Source organism: Trachemys scripta, chromosome 12 (assembly GCF_013100865.1).
Source record: "Trachemys scripta elegans isolate TJP31775 chromosome 12, CAS_Tse_1.0, whole genome shotgun sequence".
NCBI lineage: Eukaryota > Metazoa > Chordata > Testudines > Emydidae > Trachemys > Trachemys scripta.
Window position 1 is genome coordinate 32,398,197 of NC_048309.1, and position 14,628 is coordinate 32,412,824.

At 42.1% G+C, this 14,628-nt stretch overlaps 1 protein-coding gene across 4 annotated transcripts in view; it reads right to left on the minus strand.

The window, feature by feature from the left end:
• Positions 1-804: 804 nt before the first annotated feature.
• LOC117885675 (ubiquinol-cytochrome-c reductase complex assembly factor 1) overlaps positions 805-14,628 on the minus strand; it is an 89,604-nt gene continuing 75,780 nt past the window's right edge. For 3 of the 4 annotated variants that reach the window (XM_034787036.1, XM_034787035.1, XM_034787037.1), the window contains exons 8-10: positions 12,606-12,683; positions 10,478-10,591; positions 805-2,055 (exon numbers count right to left, since the gene is read on the minus strand). In XM_034787036.1, the coding sequence (XP_034642927.1) occupies positions 1,921-2,055; positions 10,478-10,591; positions 12,606-12,683 (327 nt within the window). In that variant the 3' untranslated portion in view covers positions 805-1,920. The remainder of the gene's footprint in view (positions 2,056-10,477; positions 10,592-12,605; positions 12,684-14,628) is intronic. The other variant, XM_034787038.1, reaches the window with a different exon arrangement.

Consider the following 14,628-nt stretch of genomic DNA (forward strand, 5'->3'; position numbering starts at 1 on the left):
TACTATAGCATGAGTCAAGATTTAAATGACATAGCAGGAAAGGGGTTAAAGTTTAAATGGCTATTTTGTTTATGAATTAATGTAGGTAGTTTTGAGCCAAAATATCTACCATTAATTTTTCCATCTATTCCACGAGCAGTAAGATACACACAGTAAAGTTTATTTTGGTACTTGGTATACTTCACTCCCATTAAAAATAAATTAATCAGCAAATTCCTACACAGCTAAGCCTTCTTTTATGTAAATACAACACAGCTGTAATGAATTACAAGGTGTTATTATCTCACACATACTGCATAATACTTCACACATAAGAGGTTTCTCTCCTTAGCTCAGCTTGCAACAAAAGCATCTTAAATAAACTGAGAGAAAGTTGTTTGGTTTGTAATGTTTTTACAGAAGTGGGATATACCTCACACATATAAGGTTTCTTTACATGACTCATTTTATAACAACTTAAACTGAGGAAGTTTGCTTTTGAAAAAACTAACAAAATTACTTTATATTCACTCACACACACACACACACACACACACACACACACACAAAGAAACTCACTAGTAGTTGCTCCCTAAACAAAGACTAAGAAGCACTCGCCTGTGTTTTGGAGATCATGCTATGGATTCCATTTGTCGCTGACAGGAAAGGCGATAACTAACACCGATGCAAATTGCCTAGAGAACATGGCACTAGGAGCAGGAACATCGACAGTCCGGGGCAGCTACAGAAGACATCAGACTTACACCAGAAATAAGAACATTTGTGATGTGTTAGTGTGATCACACATTAAATATGACTCGTCTATACATTTGGTGAATTGGTTTATTAGGACTATATCCTGACATGACAGGGCACTGTTCTTCTGATTCTCAGCAAAGGCATTACAAAGTACACAAAACAAGTACAGTTCTATTACTTGGTCACATGGTTTCCTATGAAGATTTTGGACATGAGAGAAATAAAACCAGTTTCAGTCACTGAACTAGAAACCCCATGTGGACCTTTAGTTTGTGCAATAAAGCCCTACTTTCTGTTGATTTATTTGGTGCAGGTTTTCATTGAATAATTCTGTTGGGGTAACTGTTGTCTGCTTAACTATTTAAAATGTTAACTAGAAAAGGTATTGAACCTCTTCTTTGTGGTAGAGTATAGTTTTATCCCATAGAGAACATGAACAGACCATTGAGATGTTACTCTACTGCAGCAATCAATAGAGCACAGCTCTAGAAAGAATATGAGTGTATCAGGAAGATAGAGCTACTTTGAAACAATAAAGACTCTAAAGTGGCTTTTAGCCATAGTCCCACCATGGCCCTGTCCCCACCCTCTTGCACCTACCTCTCCTTGTGCACCTGTGCAAGGGGCCAGTCACAGTCTGACCCTAAACTGGGCTTTAATCGAAAATCATTTCAAGATCTTCTCAGCCAATTCCCAAGAATTTTAATGCAAAAATAGACTATGTCTCCCAAAGCCAGGATAGAGGTATATCAACATTCAGAACATGCAGAACTCAGCCTTGTGCTTAGCAACTTCATGGAGCAGAAAAAGTAATGTCATTGTATTTGTGTGTGAAGTCGCTCCCCTCTTGCCAGATAAAGAGCAGAGAACCCTGTTCTTAAGGTACCTATCACTTTGGTAAGATATTTGGTTTTCAAAAGACTTTGCTGTCTCTCAGAACCTATCTACAGGGTCAACTTTATACTTCTGCAACAGCCAGGCATTCCTCAAATGAATTAGCAGCATTTAATCCTAGATAAAATATTCAAAAGAGTACTGCTGTCAGGTTTACCAACATGTAAATCAATACAAAAAGGCTATTTATTTAAATATATTCTTTCAACACCAAATATTTATTCCTTCCCTTCTTGGGTACCCCACAGAATGAAAGTTTAACACATTGTTCATTGACTGATGAAGGTCTCAGAGTCCTTCATCATTATATGCTGGGGAAGTTGGCTTCAGGATGCTTTGGGCATTACTCTCCACAAGAGGGCGCCAATTCACTTCACCAGTTAGTAGCAGGTCCTCTCCATTTATAGCATCCAGGTACTGCATCTGAAATTCACAAGAAAATAATGCATTTCTGACTTGAACTCATTGGAAGAGATAAAGGTGGTCTGAAGATTTCCCCCGACAATCCCAAACTCACCAAGAGTTCAGGTAAGCAGCATGTTTTGAAGAAAGGAAATAGAAGTGTGGAATTGTTTTGAATCTTTTAGCACTGAGTGAAGAGGACTAGAAGGAAGGGGTAAATGGCTGAAAGTGTTTCACAAAGGGGCTAAAAGTCAAGGAGCTATAGAAGGTTTGAGTCTAACAAAAGATCTTCTAATGCCTGAAATAAAATGGTCTCTGAAAATCCTGACAGTGGGGCAAAGAAGAGGGCGGTGTGCTGAGGAAGCTTTGGCCTGCAACCAGTATATTGGACCAGTTCCTCCAGTTTGAAAAATGGAGTGGAGAGGTATTCAATCCACAGCTGGCTGAGATTGTCCTGGTGACTGATATGAATAAGTGAAACTGTTCATTTAGTCCTATACAAAAAGACCTCTATCCCAAGTACTAAGTGCCTCTGCCACCACCTTAAATGACTGTTGTTATTATTGGTACCATAGTAGTGCCTGAAGATCTGTACACACAAAGTAGGAGACAGCTCCTATCCCAAAAGGTTTATATGAAAACACAAGACAAGCTATGGGTGGGAGGAAAGACGTACGGCTCCCACTTCACAGATGAAGAACTGGGGCCCACTGCCCTGCTCAGGGTCACACAGGCTGTGGCAGAGGCAGGAACTGAACCCAGATCTCATGAATGTCAGTCTTAGCCACAAGACCAAACTTCACATAAGCTAAAAAACCCACAGCTCCTCTTCCTCTTGAGCCGAAAAGAACCCGTGATAACAGCAAATCAAACACCTCACCTGGCCCTGCAAAAAGCTGTCTTTACCATCAGACTGGGTAAAAAGATGGGCTTTGCAGCCTGACATAAAGGTAATCACATTTGGGCCATTTTGGACCAAGGAGGAGGGGACGGGGGAGTAAATTCTAATAAGGGTCCCTCATGGAAAAAGCCTTGTCAGCAACTCTCTCTCGTCTATCAAGGGGGCTCCAGCTCAGCTGTGGCAGTACTGTACGGGGAGGGAGGTGTCCCTTGAGTAGGCAGGTCTCAGGCTATTTAGAGCTTTCGTGGTAAAACCACCACCTTACCCTGTACCCAGCAGTCAATGCAGATCTGGGACCACTGCTGTCATGTTTTTCTGGTGAGATGCACTACTTGCTAAGCCATGCAGGCTGCACCAACTTCAATTTCCAAGCTAATTTAAGGTGAGGACCCATTCAGGGCACATTGTCACCTCAAGATGGCAAAGGAATGGATTAACGTAACCCAGTCCACATCCAAAAGAAACAGCCGCAGTCTCCTGGCCTGACACAAACTGAGAAAAGCTGCTTGGTCACTGCAGCTCTATAAGAGTCTAACAGCAGCTAGGAATCCAATACCACCCCCAGATTGCAAATTCCAGTAACAAATGGCAGACATGTCTCACGCAGAGGGGTGGAGTTAATCCTTGCCACATTTTATAGACTATAAAACCAGAAGGGACCATTGTGATCATCTAATCTGACCCCCTGTATAACTCAGGCCACAGCACTTTCCTGAATTCATTCCTGTTTGAAATAGAGCAGATATTCTAGAAAAACATCCGATCTTGATTTAAAAATAGACAGTGATGGAGAATCCACCACCACGTTCGATAAATTGTTCCAATGGTTAATTACTGTTACTGTTAAAAAATTACACCTTATTTCCAGTCTGAATTTGTCAAATTTCAACTTCCAGCCATTAGATCTCGTTCTACCTTTGTCTGCTGTACTGAAGAGCTCATTGTCAAATATTAATTCCACATGTAGGTACTTATAAACTGTGATCAAGTCACTCCTTAACCTCCTCTTTGCTGAGCTCAATAGATTGAGTTCCTTGAGTCTATCACTTTAAGACATTTTTCAATCCTTTAATCATTCTCATAGCTCTTCTCTGAATCCTGTCCAGTTTATCAACATCCTTTTTGGACGGTGGACACCAGAACTGAACACAGTATTCCGGCAGCAGTCACACCAGTGCCAAATACCGAGGTAATGTAACCTTCCTTCTCCTACTCAAGATTCCAATGTATGCATCCAAGCATCAAATTAGCCCTTTTGGCCACAGTTTTGCACTAGGATTTCATGTTCAGCTGATTATCCAGCATGACCCTCACCCCAAGTATTTTTCGGAGTCACTGCTTCTCAAGAATCACCCATTCTGTAAGTATGGCCTACACTCTTTGTTCCTGGATGTATAACTTTACATTTGGCTGTATTAAAGTGCATATTGTTTGCTTGTGCCCAGTTTACCAAGTAATCCAGGTCACTCTGAATCAGTGACCTGTCCTTTTTATTATTTACCACTCCCCCAGTTTTTTGGTAATATCTGCAACCTTTATCAGGGATGATTTTACATTTACTTCCAGGTCATTGATTAAAATGTCAAATAACATAGGGCCAAGACCTGATCCCTGCTAGAAACACGCCTGCTTGATGATTCCTCATTTACAATTACATTTTGAGACCTGTCAATTAGCCAGTTTTAATACATTTAGTGTGTCATGTTAATTTGTATTGTTCTAGTTTTTTAAGCATCATTTTGAATGGTACGAAGTCAAGTGCCTTTCCGAAGTCTAAGTATATTACATCATTACTTTTATCTTTATCAACCAAATGTAATCTCATAGAAAAAGATATCAAGGTAGTTTGACAGGGTATATTTTCCATAAATCCATGTTGATTGTCATTAATTATATTATCTTCCTTTAATTCTTTATTAATTGACTCCTGTATCAACTGTTCTATTATTTTGCCGGGGATTGATGTCAGGTTGACAGGCCTATAATGACCCCTTTTTTAAATACTGGCACAACATTAGCTTTCTTCTAGCCTTCTAGAACTTCCCCAGTGTTCTAAGACTTATTGAAAATCAACATTAACCATCCAATCAATGAGCCCCTCAGCCAGCTCTTTTAAAACTCTTGTATGCAACATGCGTTTATCAAAGGTAGATCATGCCAGATTAACCCAATATCCTTCTTTGAGAAGAAAACTGATTTTTTAGATAGGGGACATGTGGTCAATCTTGTATATTTCAACTTCAGTAAAGCATTTCACATGGTACTGCATGGGAAATTATTAGTAAAATTAGAGAAGATGGTGATTAGTACAAGAATTTTAAGGTGAGTAAGGAACTAACTAACAGAAGGCTGGACTGGAGGGAGGTTACTAGTGGAGTTCCTGCAGGATCAATCTTGGGACTGATCTTATTTAATATATTTATTAATGACTTGGGCAGAAAAAGTAGGCGTGTGCTAATGAAATTTGCTGATGATACAAAGTTGGGAGGCATCATTCATACAGAGGAGAATCGTAATATTATACAGGCAGAACTGGATGACCTTGAAAGCTGGAGTAAAAGAAATGGGATTAAATTTAATAGTACAAAGTACAAGGTCATGCACATAGGATCTAATAATAAAAACCTGCTATAAAGTGGAGACTCATCAGCTGAAGTGACAGAGGAGGAGAGAGACCTGTGTGTGTAAGCCGATCAGAGAATGACTATGAGCACCAAATGTGATGCGGCTGTGAAAAAGGCAAATGTGTTCCTAGAATGTATTAGGGAGGCATTTCCACCAGAGATAGAGAAGCATTAACACCATTGTACCAGACACTAGTAAGACCTCATTTGGAATACTGTGTACAGTTCTGGTCACCCATGTAAAACTATTTCAAAGTCGAAAAGGTGCAGGGAAGAGCTACTAGGATGATCAGGGGAATGGAGGGTCTATCTTATGAGAGGAAACTGGAAGAGCTTGGTTTACATATACCATATAATGAAGGCTGGGAGGGGATATTACTGCTCTCTATAAATACATTTGGGGGTAAATACCAAAGAGGGTGAAGAGCTATTTAAGGTAAAGGACAGTGTTGGCACAAAAACAAATGACTATAAACTGGCCATGAACAAACTCAGGATGAAAATTAGAAGAAGGTTTATAACAATCAAAGAAGTGACGTTCTGGAACAGCCTCCCATAGGAACTGTGAGGGCAAACAACGGAATTAGTTTTAAGAGTGAGCTGGACAAATTTATGACTCTGATTGTATGATAAGGTTGCTTATGATGGTAGCGGGCAGGGCCCTGAGGGTCCCTTCTGGTTATGCTGAAGTTTCTAAAAATCTCATGCTTCAGGGCACTTGCAAGAGTCAGGAAGGGAGTTTTTCCCCACAACATATTCTGAGTCTTTTTTCCCCCCTCCATCCTCTGAACTACCAGGGATGGCCACAGCTGGAGGTGGCACTGAGCATTCTCTTTCTCAGGTGCTTGGCTGGCTGGTTGGTTTTTGCTCACATGATCAGAGTCTAACTGATTGCTATATCTGGGATTGGGAAGGATTGGTAGTGAACTTGGGGGGGTTTCAACTTCCTCTGCAGCATTAAGTGCGGGTCATTGCCAGAATCATCTGGGCATATCTCAGTTAATCAATTCTCTGCCATTGCAGGGGCCTGAGGCATTGGTGCACTTCAGTCCCTCCTATTTTCTGCCTGTGGCACAAAACAATTTAGTCTCCTGAGGGCTGTAATACCTTAGTCTAATTTTGGTTGTTGAGTTAAATGTGCAGGTGGTGTTAGTGGCCTGTGATGTGAAGCAGGTAAAACTGATGGTCCTCTCTGGCCTTAGATTCCATGACTCTAAGTTACTCAGACTTGCTGATTTAAAAAAAAGGCTAACTACAGAAGATGCTGTTTAACATCCTCCTGAGTTAGTTTTGGAATGGAAGCTGTTTCACCATCAGATGACAATGACTACATCATATTTTTTCCCAAATACAGAACAGAAATATTTATTGAACATACTTGCCTTTTCTGCATTATTATTGACAATTGTACCATTTCCGTGTAGTAATGGACCAATACGATTGTTAGGATTTTTTTGTTCCTAATACACTTTAAAAACTCCTCCTTATTTTCTTTAACTCTGCTAGCCATAGATTTCTTCTTGTGTCCCTTCGCTTCCCTTATCAATTTTCTATAATTCCTAGCTTCTGATTTACATGCATTACTATCAACTTCCCACTTCTTCCATATATATATGGAAGCTGCCTTCCCTTTCCCTCTAACCACGTTGTTTTTTTTAACCAGTGCAGCCTTCTTTCTTTATTGTGGCCTTTGGGGCACTTAATTGGGAATTACAAATATTTTACTATTATTCATATTTTTCTGTTTATATTCTCTGTCCCAACTGAGCCGACTCAATTGTTTTCAGCTTTGTGAAACGGGCTCTTTTAAAGCACCAAGTATATTGTTGGTTTGGAATTTATATTCTGTTTTCACATAACAAACATGAGGAAATCATCATCAGTGGTATCTAAGTTGCCACTAGGTTTTAGTTCTGTGATCAATTCCTCTTTACCTGTTAAGGGCTACTATATAATTTCCCCATATTGTATGCAATACTTTTGAGTTAGGAAATTGTGATCTATAATGTTTAGAGATTCTGGGGATGTTTTAGTACTGGCAGCATGAGACTCTTATGGAAGTCCTCAATGATACATAGCTTTCCCCCCCTACACATTACAGGTAGTTGCTCCAGGAACCAGGCATCCTGTTCCCAAGTGTGATTTGGTGACCTGCAGTAGAATCCAACTAGCATCCCATCTTGGGCTTCATCTTAGGACACTGATCTATAAGCATTCAAGATAATTTTCTGATTTGTCAGTGACTCAAAACAGGTAACGTTATTTTTGCCATGGAGGGCCTCCCTCCTCCCCTTTTGCCCACTCAATCCTTCCTAAATAGGGTATAACCATTGATTTTAAAAATTCAAATCATGTGAATCATCCCATCACTTTTCAGAAATACCAACTAGATCAAATGTATTCTCATAAATGAACAATTCCAAATCCTCTTATTTTTCCCAACTCCTAACTTTGGTGTGTAGGAAATTTTTGATTAATTTTGTTCTCAAGATCATGCTTTTGTGCTAAATGAGTACTCCTTTGTTCTCTCTTTTCACCCTACCCTTTTATATTGATTTAACGCCCTCCTGGCTACTCTAGCCAGTCCATCCCCTGAGAAGATTAGTTCCCCTTCTACAGAGATGGAGACCTTCCAAGCTATACAGCCCTCTCTCTCTCTCAATCTCTCTCTCTGTAAAAGGTGGATCTATGTTCCAGAAAAGCAAAACACTTGACCCTATACCACTTTCCTAGCTAGTGGCTCACTTCCAGAATCTTCTGCCTTCTGTCTCTCTTCACTCGTGGTACAGGAAGTATTTCTGAGAAGATATTCATCTCTTTCAGCACCCTTCCAATTCCATGAAGTTGTCTATAATCTGCGATATATCCTGTGATGAAGTGTCATTAGTGTATCTTAGCTACATGAAGACAGCACAACATACTGTTGTGCTCCTATTCCTTCCAGAACATTTTTTCCATTCTTCTTAGTATAGAATCCCCAACAAAGATCATCTTGTCTTTCTTGAACAGCTGATGATCATTCCGTGCGCAAGCTTGATTTTCTTACAGGTTGGGGCAAGAATCTGTCCACAGGTATGTCCTGTACATCTCTCCATTACCTTCAACCAACTGGTTTTTCAGATATATCTTCCACTGTTTCCACACTGAGGACCTGGTTGTGACACTGCACCCCATATTCTTCATAATTGTATGGTTATGATATGGCTATGACATAATTATGATGCAATTTGTACAAGGTGAGTCATGTAGGGTGTCATTGGAAAAAGTTATGATTTGCTGAGTATGATTTTCCTATTTGTAGGCATGTATCATTTTTGTATCTGAAGTTATGAATATTGACTATGTGTCTGTATTTCAAATGTGCTTACTCTGGGTGACACCTACAACTAGTCTTTCAGGTACAACAATGAAGAAGCCAGACATTGCTGATGGCCCATCAGCAAAAGCAATGGACTGTAAAAAAGCTCAGCCTTCCTGTGAACACTCGAGTCAGCCTGTGAGTAATGGCTGCTATGACCCAGCGAGAGCATGTGACCAGACCACATGACACTGAATTCCATATTGTGCCTGTATTTTTTCAGAAACTGAGCTGGGAACTTAGTTTTGAGAACAAAAGGTTCCCACCATATGCTAAAGCTATATAAGGCAGGGAGTGACAACATTTGTTGTTCTTCACTCCCCACACAAGAGGAGTCCTGGAAACTGGGGGAAGTACTGTACCCAGGCTAAAGGGATTGCTAGCCTGTGTATGGAAACCTGGGGAGCACAAGCTCTAAGTAAGTGCAACTTGTGCCTTGAGAATTTGCAAATCTGCTTCTATCATCAGTCAGGGTGAGACACCGCTAATTCATAACCAATCTATCTAGTATGTTAAGCTTAGTTTGCGTTTTTATTTATTTCCTAGGCAATCTACTTTGATCTGTTTGCTATCACTTATAATAACTTAAAATCGATCTTTTGGTAGTTAATAAACTTATTTTATGTTTTAATCTAAACCAGTAAGTTTGGAGTGAAGTGCTTGAAAATCGTAGCTCGAGGGGTGGGGCTGTTGCATTTCCTCTCCACTTTGAGGGAGTGGTGAACTCTATGAGTTTATGCTGTACAGATCTCTGTGCAGCGCCAGACGGATTAATTTTGGGTTTATACCCCAGTGGGGAGTGAGAGTCTGGGAAGCTGGGAAATTGGCTGCTGTCTACACTTGAGTGGCTTAGGTAAGCACTCTCAGGTAGCTCAGTTTGGGTGAGTGGTGCCACCTGCTGTCATGTTGGGTGATAACAAGGTCTGGGTTAGGCTGGCTGTGTCTCCGACTTAGGAAGCAGAGTGTAGGCAGGGCCAACCCAACTGAGTGGTTAGGGGAGCGGGGCGGTTTCTCGCGGCTCCCAGACTGCACCCCAAGGGTGACGACCCGTCACACTGGTATTGAAGGGAAACTTATAGCTGTATGGAATTCTTACTGATCCTCTTCCCCCTCATGGCCACAGCCTGCTCATCCTCTCCGCTTCTAGACATGGAGAGCACCATAGAATCATAGGACTGGAAGGACCTCGAGAGGTCATCTAGTCCAGTCTCCTGCACTCAAGACAGGACTATGTAATATTTAACAATGATACGCAAGGCAGGACTATATAATATTTGATGCTGATATTGCCTCTGGTGGTTACAAACTGCCAGGCCTCCTCTCTGCTCACCTCTCACTGATTCCTTGGTGGCCAGTTTCCTTCTTCCTTGAATCTGGGGTAGTGATGTTTCCCAAANAGACATTGTCACTTGGCAGGGAAACTGGAACAGGATTTTATGAAACTCTTGGACAATCTCATTTCTGTAATCAGCCCTGTGCAGTGTTGTTTGGGAAGCAAGCAATACAAAGTTTACTTTCCTAGGAACTGTAAGAGAGGCTATGCTCTGAGCTACTGCCCACCTGCTTGCGCACATACTCCACTAGCAGTTCCAGCTGCCTGGGGTCCTCACAGTGCTTGTTGAAAAGGTTTCTCCATAGGGCTGCTGCCAGTACGTGGTCATCAGACAAAATCCCCTAAAAGAAGGAGTGGGAGAAGGATTGGACACTGTACACAGAGAGAATGTAAATACCAAGCAGAAAACTGGGGTGAGATTTAACTACCTGTTGTCTGGCTGGATCATCTCAGTTTATTACACGCCTCTTACAGCCCCATACTCGGAGTTGCAGTCTCTTTTTCAAATCTGTCTATATTCCAAACATTGAGACCAACATAGCTGCAATATACACCACACATCTGCCTCTCCCTGAGGCGTGTGTAGCTGCTTAACACAACAGTCCAAAAGAAATGGCCGGATGAGTGGATTCTGGAGAAAACACAGAGCAAATTCTGTGTATGGGCTGGTAAACCAGTTTTCTCTGTTTTGGGATCATTGTCGCAAAGCCTTACTCCTTATGAGACTAGAGAGCATTGCTGCACAGCATGGGGGGGGGGACCGCGATGACGCTGGGGAAGGACAGGAGCTAAAGGGCATATGACATAACTGTTGCTGAGAAGGCCAATAAGGTGCGGCTCTTCACCTCAGCCTGTGATGCAAGAGCACAGGGTAATTCTATGACATTTAGACCTGTCTGGATTTTTTTAGTTAATTTTCACTGGCAGATGTCTTTGCTGGATTCAGATCTGTAGCGCTCCTTTGTCTGTGTTCTTCATAACCTCTGCAGACTGTCTAGCTCAGGGGTTCTCAAACTGGGGGTCGGGACCTCAGGGGGTCACGAGGTTATTACATGGGAGGTCACGAGCTGTCAACCTCCACCCCAAACCCTGCTGTGCCTCCAGCATTTATAATGATGTTAAATATATTAAAAAGTGTTTTTAATTTATAAGGGGGGTCACATTCAGAAGCTTGCTATGTGAAAGGGGTCACCAGTAAAAAAAAGTTTGAGAGCCACTAGTCTAGATTATATGGTGACCATCCCTGGAACCACTGAATGCCTGTCCTCTGCAGGGTGCTGCTATCAGCCGTGCATTAGGTAAAAATTAGCTTAACATTAAAGATCCATATTTGCCTTTAATTTAACAAGACATTTGTGGGGGGGTTAAAATGTAAGGGTGGGCTTAAAAAAGAGAGAGAGAGAAACACACACACACATTTACATCCCCTGGCTACACTTAAAAATGAATAAAAGGAAAGATTTTGATGCATTCTGCTGTCCAATATCTTATGGAACTCACTGTTTATAAGGCAAACAGCTAAATAAAAAACTAAAGTAGATGATTATGAATGAGTACAGCACCTGCAGTGACATCAGCTCAGGCAAAAGAAATAACAGCTACACTTTGCCCTTAATGTAGTGCTTTCCATCGGAGAGTCGCACAGCCCTTACACACATCAGTGCATTTTTACCCTTCTGGGTCATTAGACAAGCTCAATAATTATGATATCCACTGTACAACTGGATCAGCTAAGGCACTGAGGGGGGAAGTGACTCGCCCAAGGTTAGCCAATAAGTCTGTGGCAGAGCCAAGAAGAATAATCTAGATGTCCTGCCTCTCAGGCTATGGCTACACTAGAGAGCTTACAGAGGGGTAGCTGCACTGATGCAGTTGCACTGCTGCAAGTTCTCTGTGTAGCAGCTCTAAGCTGTTGACTTAATTAATCCACCCCCGACGAGCGGCGGTAGCTATGTCAGCGGAAGAAGCTCACCTGCTGACAGTGCTGCCCACACCAGTGCTTAGATTGGTGTAACTTATGTCGCTCGGGGGTTGGCTTATTCACATACCTGAGCGACATAACTTATACTGACAATATGAGGTAGCGTAGACATAGCCTCAATTGTATGCCACAGCCAGCAGACCATGCTGTCCCTCCTAGAAGGGCTCTCATTAGCCAGGTTTCAAAGCACAAACTGATCACAACTGCTACAGTCCGGAAGAATTCTGTCCCCATTGCGCTATGATGTATATTTTGGGTGTTTTACTTCTTCCTGTGAAGCACCTAGCTTTCAGCACCACTGGAGAAAACAGTGCACTAGATGACCTATTGCCGTCTGCCCTGGTCTGTAGGCAGGGTCGACTGTATGCTCTTACCTCATCATATCCAAATATAGCTGCATAGAAATTTTCTGCCATGCTTCTCATACTTTGTTTTAGAGTAAAAGAATCAATCTGAAAAATAAAACAACAATATATGATAATCTGTACAGGTCCTGAGAGATGGGAGCAGTGAGAGCAGTGCCGTCCATGGGGATGGTGGGAGAGCAGCACGGTCCGTGGGGTTCCGGGCAGGTGAGAGCAATGTGGTTCATGGGGTGGGAGAAGATGAGAGCAGTACGGTTTGTGAGGGGCGGGATTTGGGCGTGAACAGTGTGGTTCATGTAGGCTGCAGGGTGGAGAGGTATATGCATTATAAGCTGGCACAGACTTTGTAGAAATAAAAACTACCATTAGTGTCTTCCCTGTGTGCTCAGAGGGTAGGAGAGTCCCCAGCCTGGGATGCTCTCTCATTAGTCTCACATTCCTTCCAATTCCTCCCTGGCCCCAAACTGCCTGTTACTGTTGCTTACACAGATTAACAGATATTAAAGCCATTAGCAGCAGCTAGTCTGATCTGCATAAACACAAGTCACAGAATTTCACCCAGTAATCTTATCAAAAATTAATATTGCTTTGTTTGACAAGTGCCATGCTGATTGGCATTAATTGTGCTACCATCATTTCATTAATACTGGGTGCTTCCATGTCAGCCTATGTATTGCCCAGGATCAACGTCAGGCCACCCAGCCTACAGTTTCCTGGGTCATTGCGTTTACCCTTTTAAATTATTGCCTCAACATTATTTTTTCCCCCTATCCTCTTGGGTTTCCCTAATATTCCAAGATTTGTTAAATATTACCATCAATGGCTCAGAGAGCTACTTGGGCAATTTTTAAAAACTCTTGGGTGCAAGTTACCGGGTCGTTCAATTTCTCTGATCCTCTTTTTTTGCTTTCCCTCTGCCTCACAGATGTGAGGACTGAATGAGGTGGCTCTGCTACTGTCTGAGACTGTGCAATCAAACTAAAACTAACATATGTTGGTTCAGTTCTACAAGGTGCTTAGACCTCTGGAGTGACCCAACAAAGCACTTAAGAATCTGTTAAATTTTAAGCAGGTGTGTAGGTACCCTAAAGTCATTGGGGCTACCCACAGGCTAAATTTAATCAGATTCCTAAATAATTGCTAGTTTGGGCATAGCTGCTTATCAGCTTGCAGGACTGAACCTTGTGTCAGCAGAGCTATGAGCTGCCTAACTGTGCTAGGAAGAGCTGGACTGCCAGACACTGTGGCTAGGTCTACACTACCCGCCTGAATCGGCGGGTAGAAATCGATCTCTCGGGGATCGAATTATTGCGTCTCATCGGGACGCGACAATCGATCCCTGAATCGACGCTCTTAGTCCACCAGCGGAGGTGGGAGTAAGCGCAGTCGACGGGGAGCCACGGAGGTCAATTTTGCCGCCGTCCTCACAGCGGGGTAAGTCGGCTCCGATAGGTCGAATTCAGCTACGCTATTTGCGTAGCTGAATTTGTGTATCTTAAATTGACTTCCCCCTCTAGTGAAGACCTGCCCTCAGAGGGATGGCTAAATCAGACTCATGCTGGGCTACAAAATACTTCTTTCACCTATACTTTTCTTTTTGTCAATACAAATTGCCCCCAACAGTTTAGAACTAAAACATTTTCTTCACATAGATATAGCTGCATTTTAACTGGCAAGGACTTGGGAAAGATTCTTTCCTATATTGGACCCATATGACAGATTTAAGGGACACTCTCAGAAGGAGCTCTGACAGGGCCTTTTGACATTGTGTGGCGCCCCATATGGTCTCTGCTTATTTGAATTCCCCCAACCTCAGTCACAAACACCCGAGACTGCCTATGTATGGCCAGCGTTCTAGGATATTCTCCTGTATTCTGCCCAGACCAGGCAGTTTCCAAATGCTCACATCTAAAAATGTCTCATTTGATTATCCTTCAAAACTGTCCAAAATAAATAAATAAAATAAATGCCCCCTCCTCCCATGTGTGACACTGAAGATGGAAGCGAGAATTTTTTTAAAAAGATGTTGGGG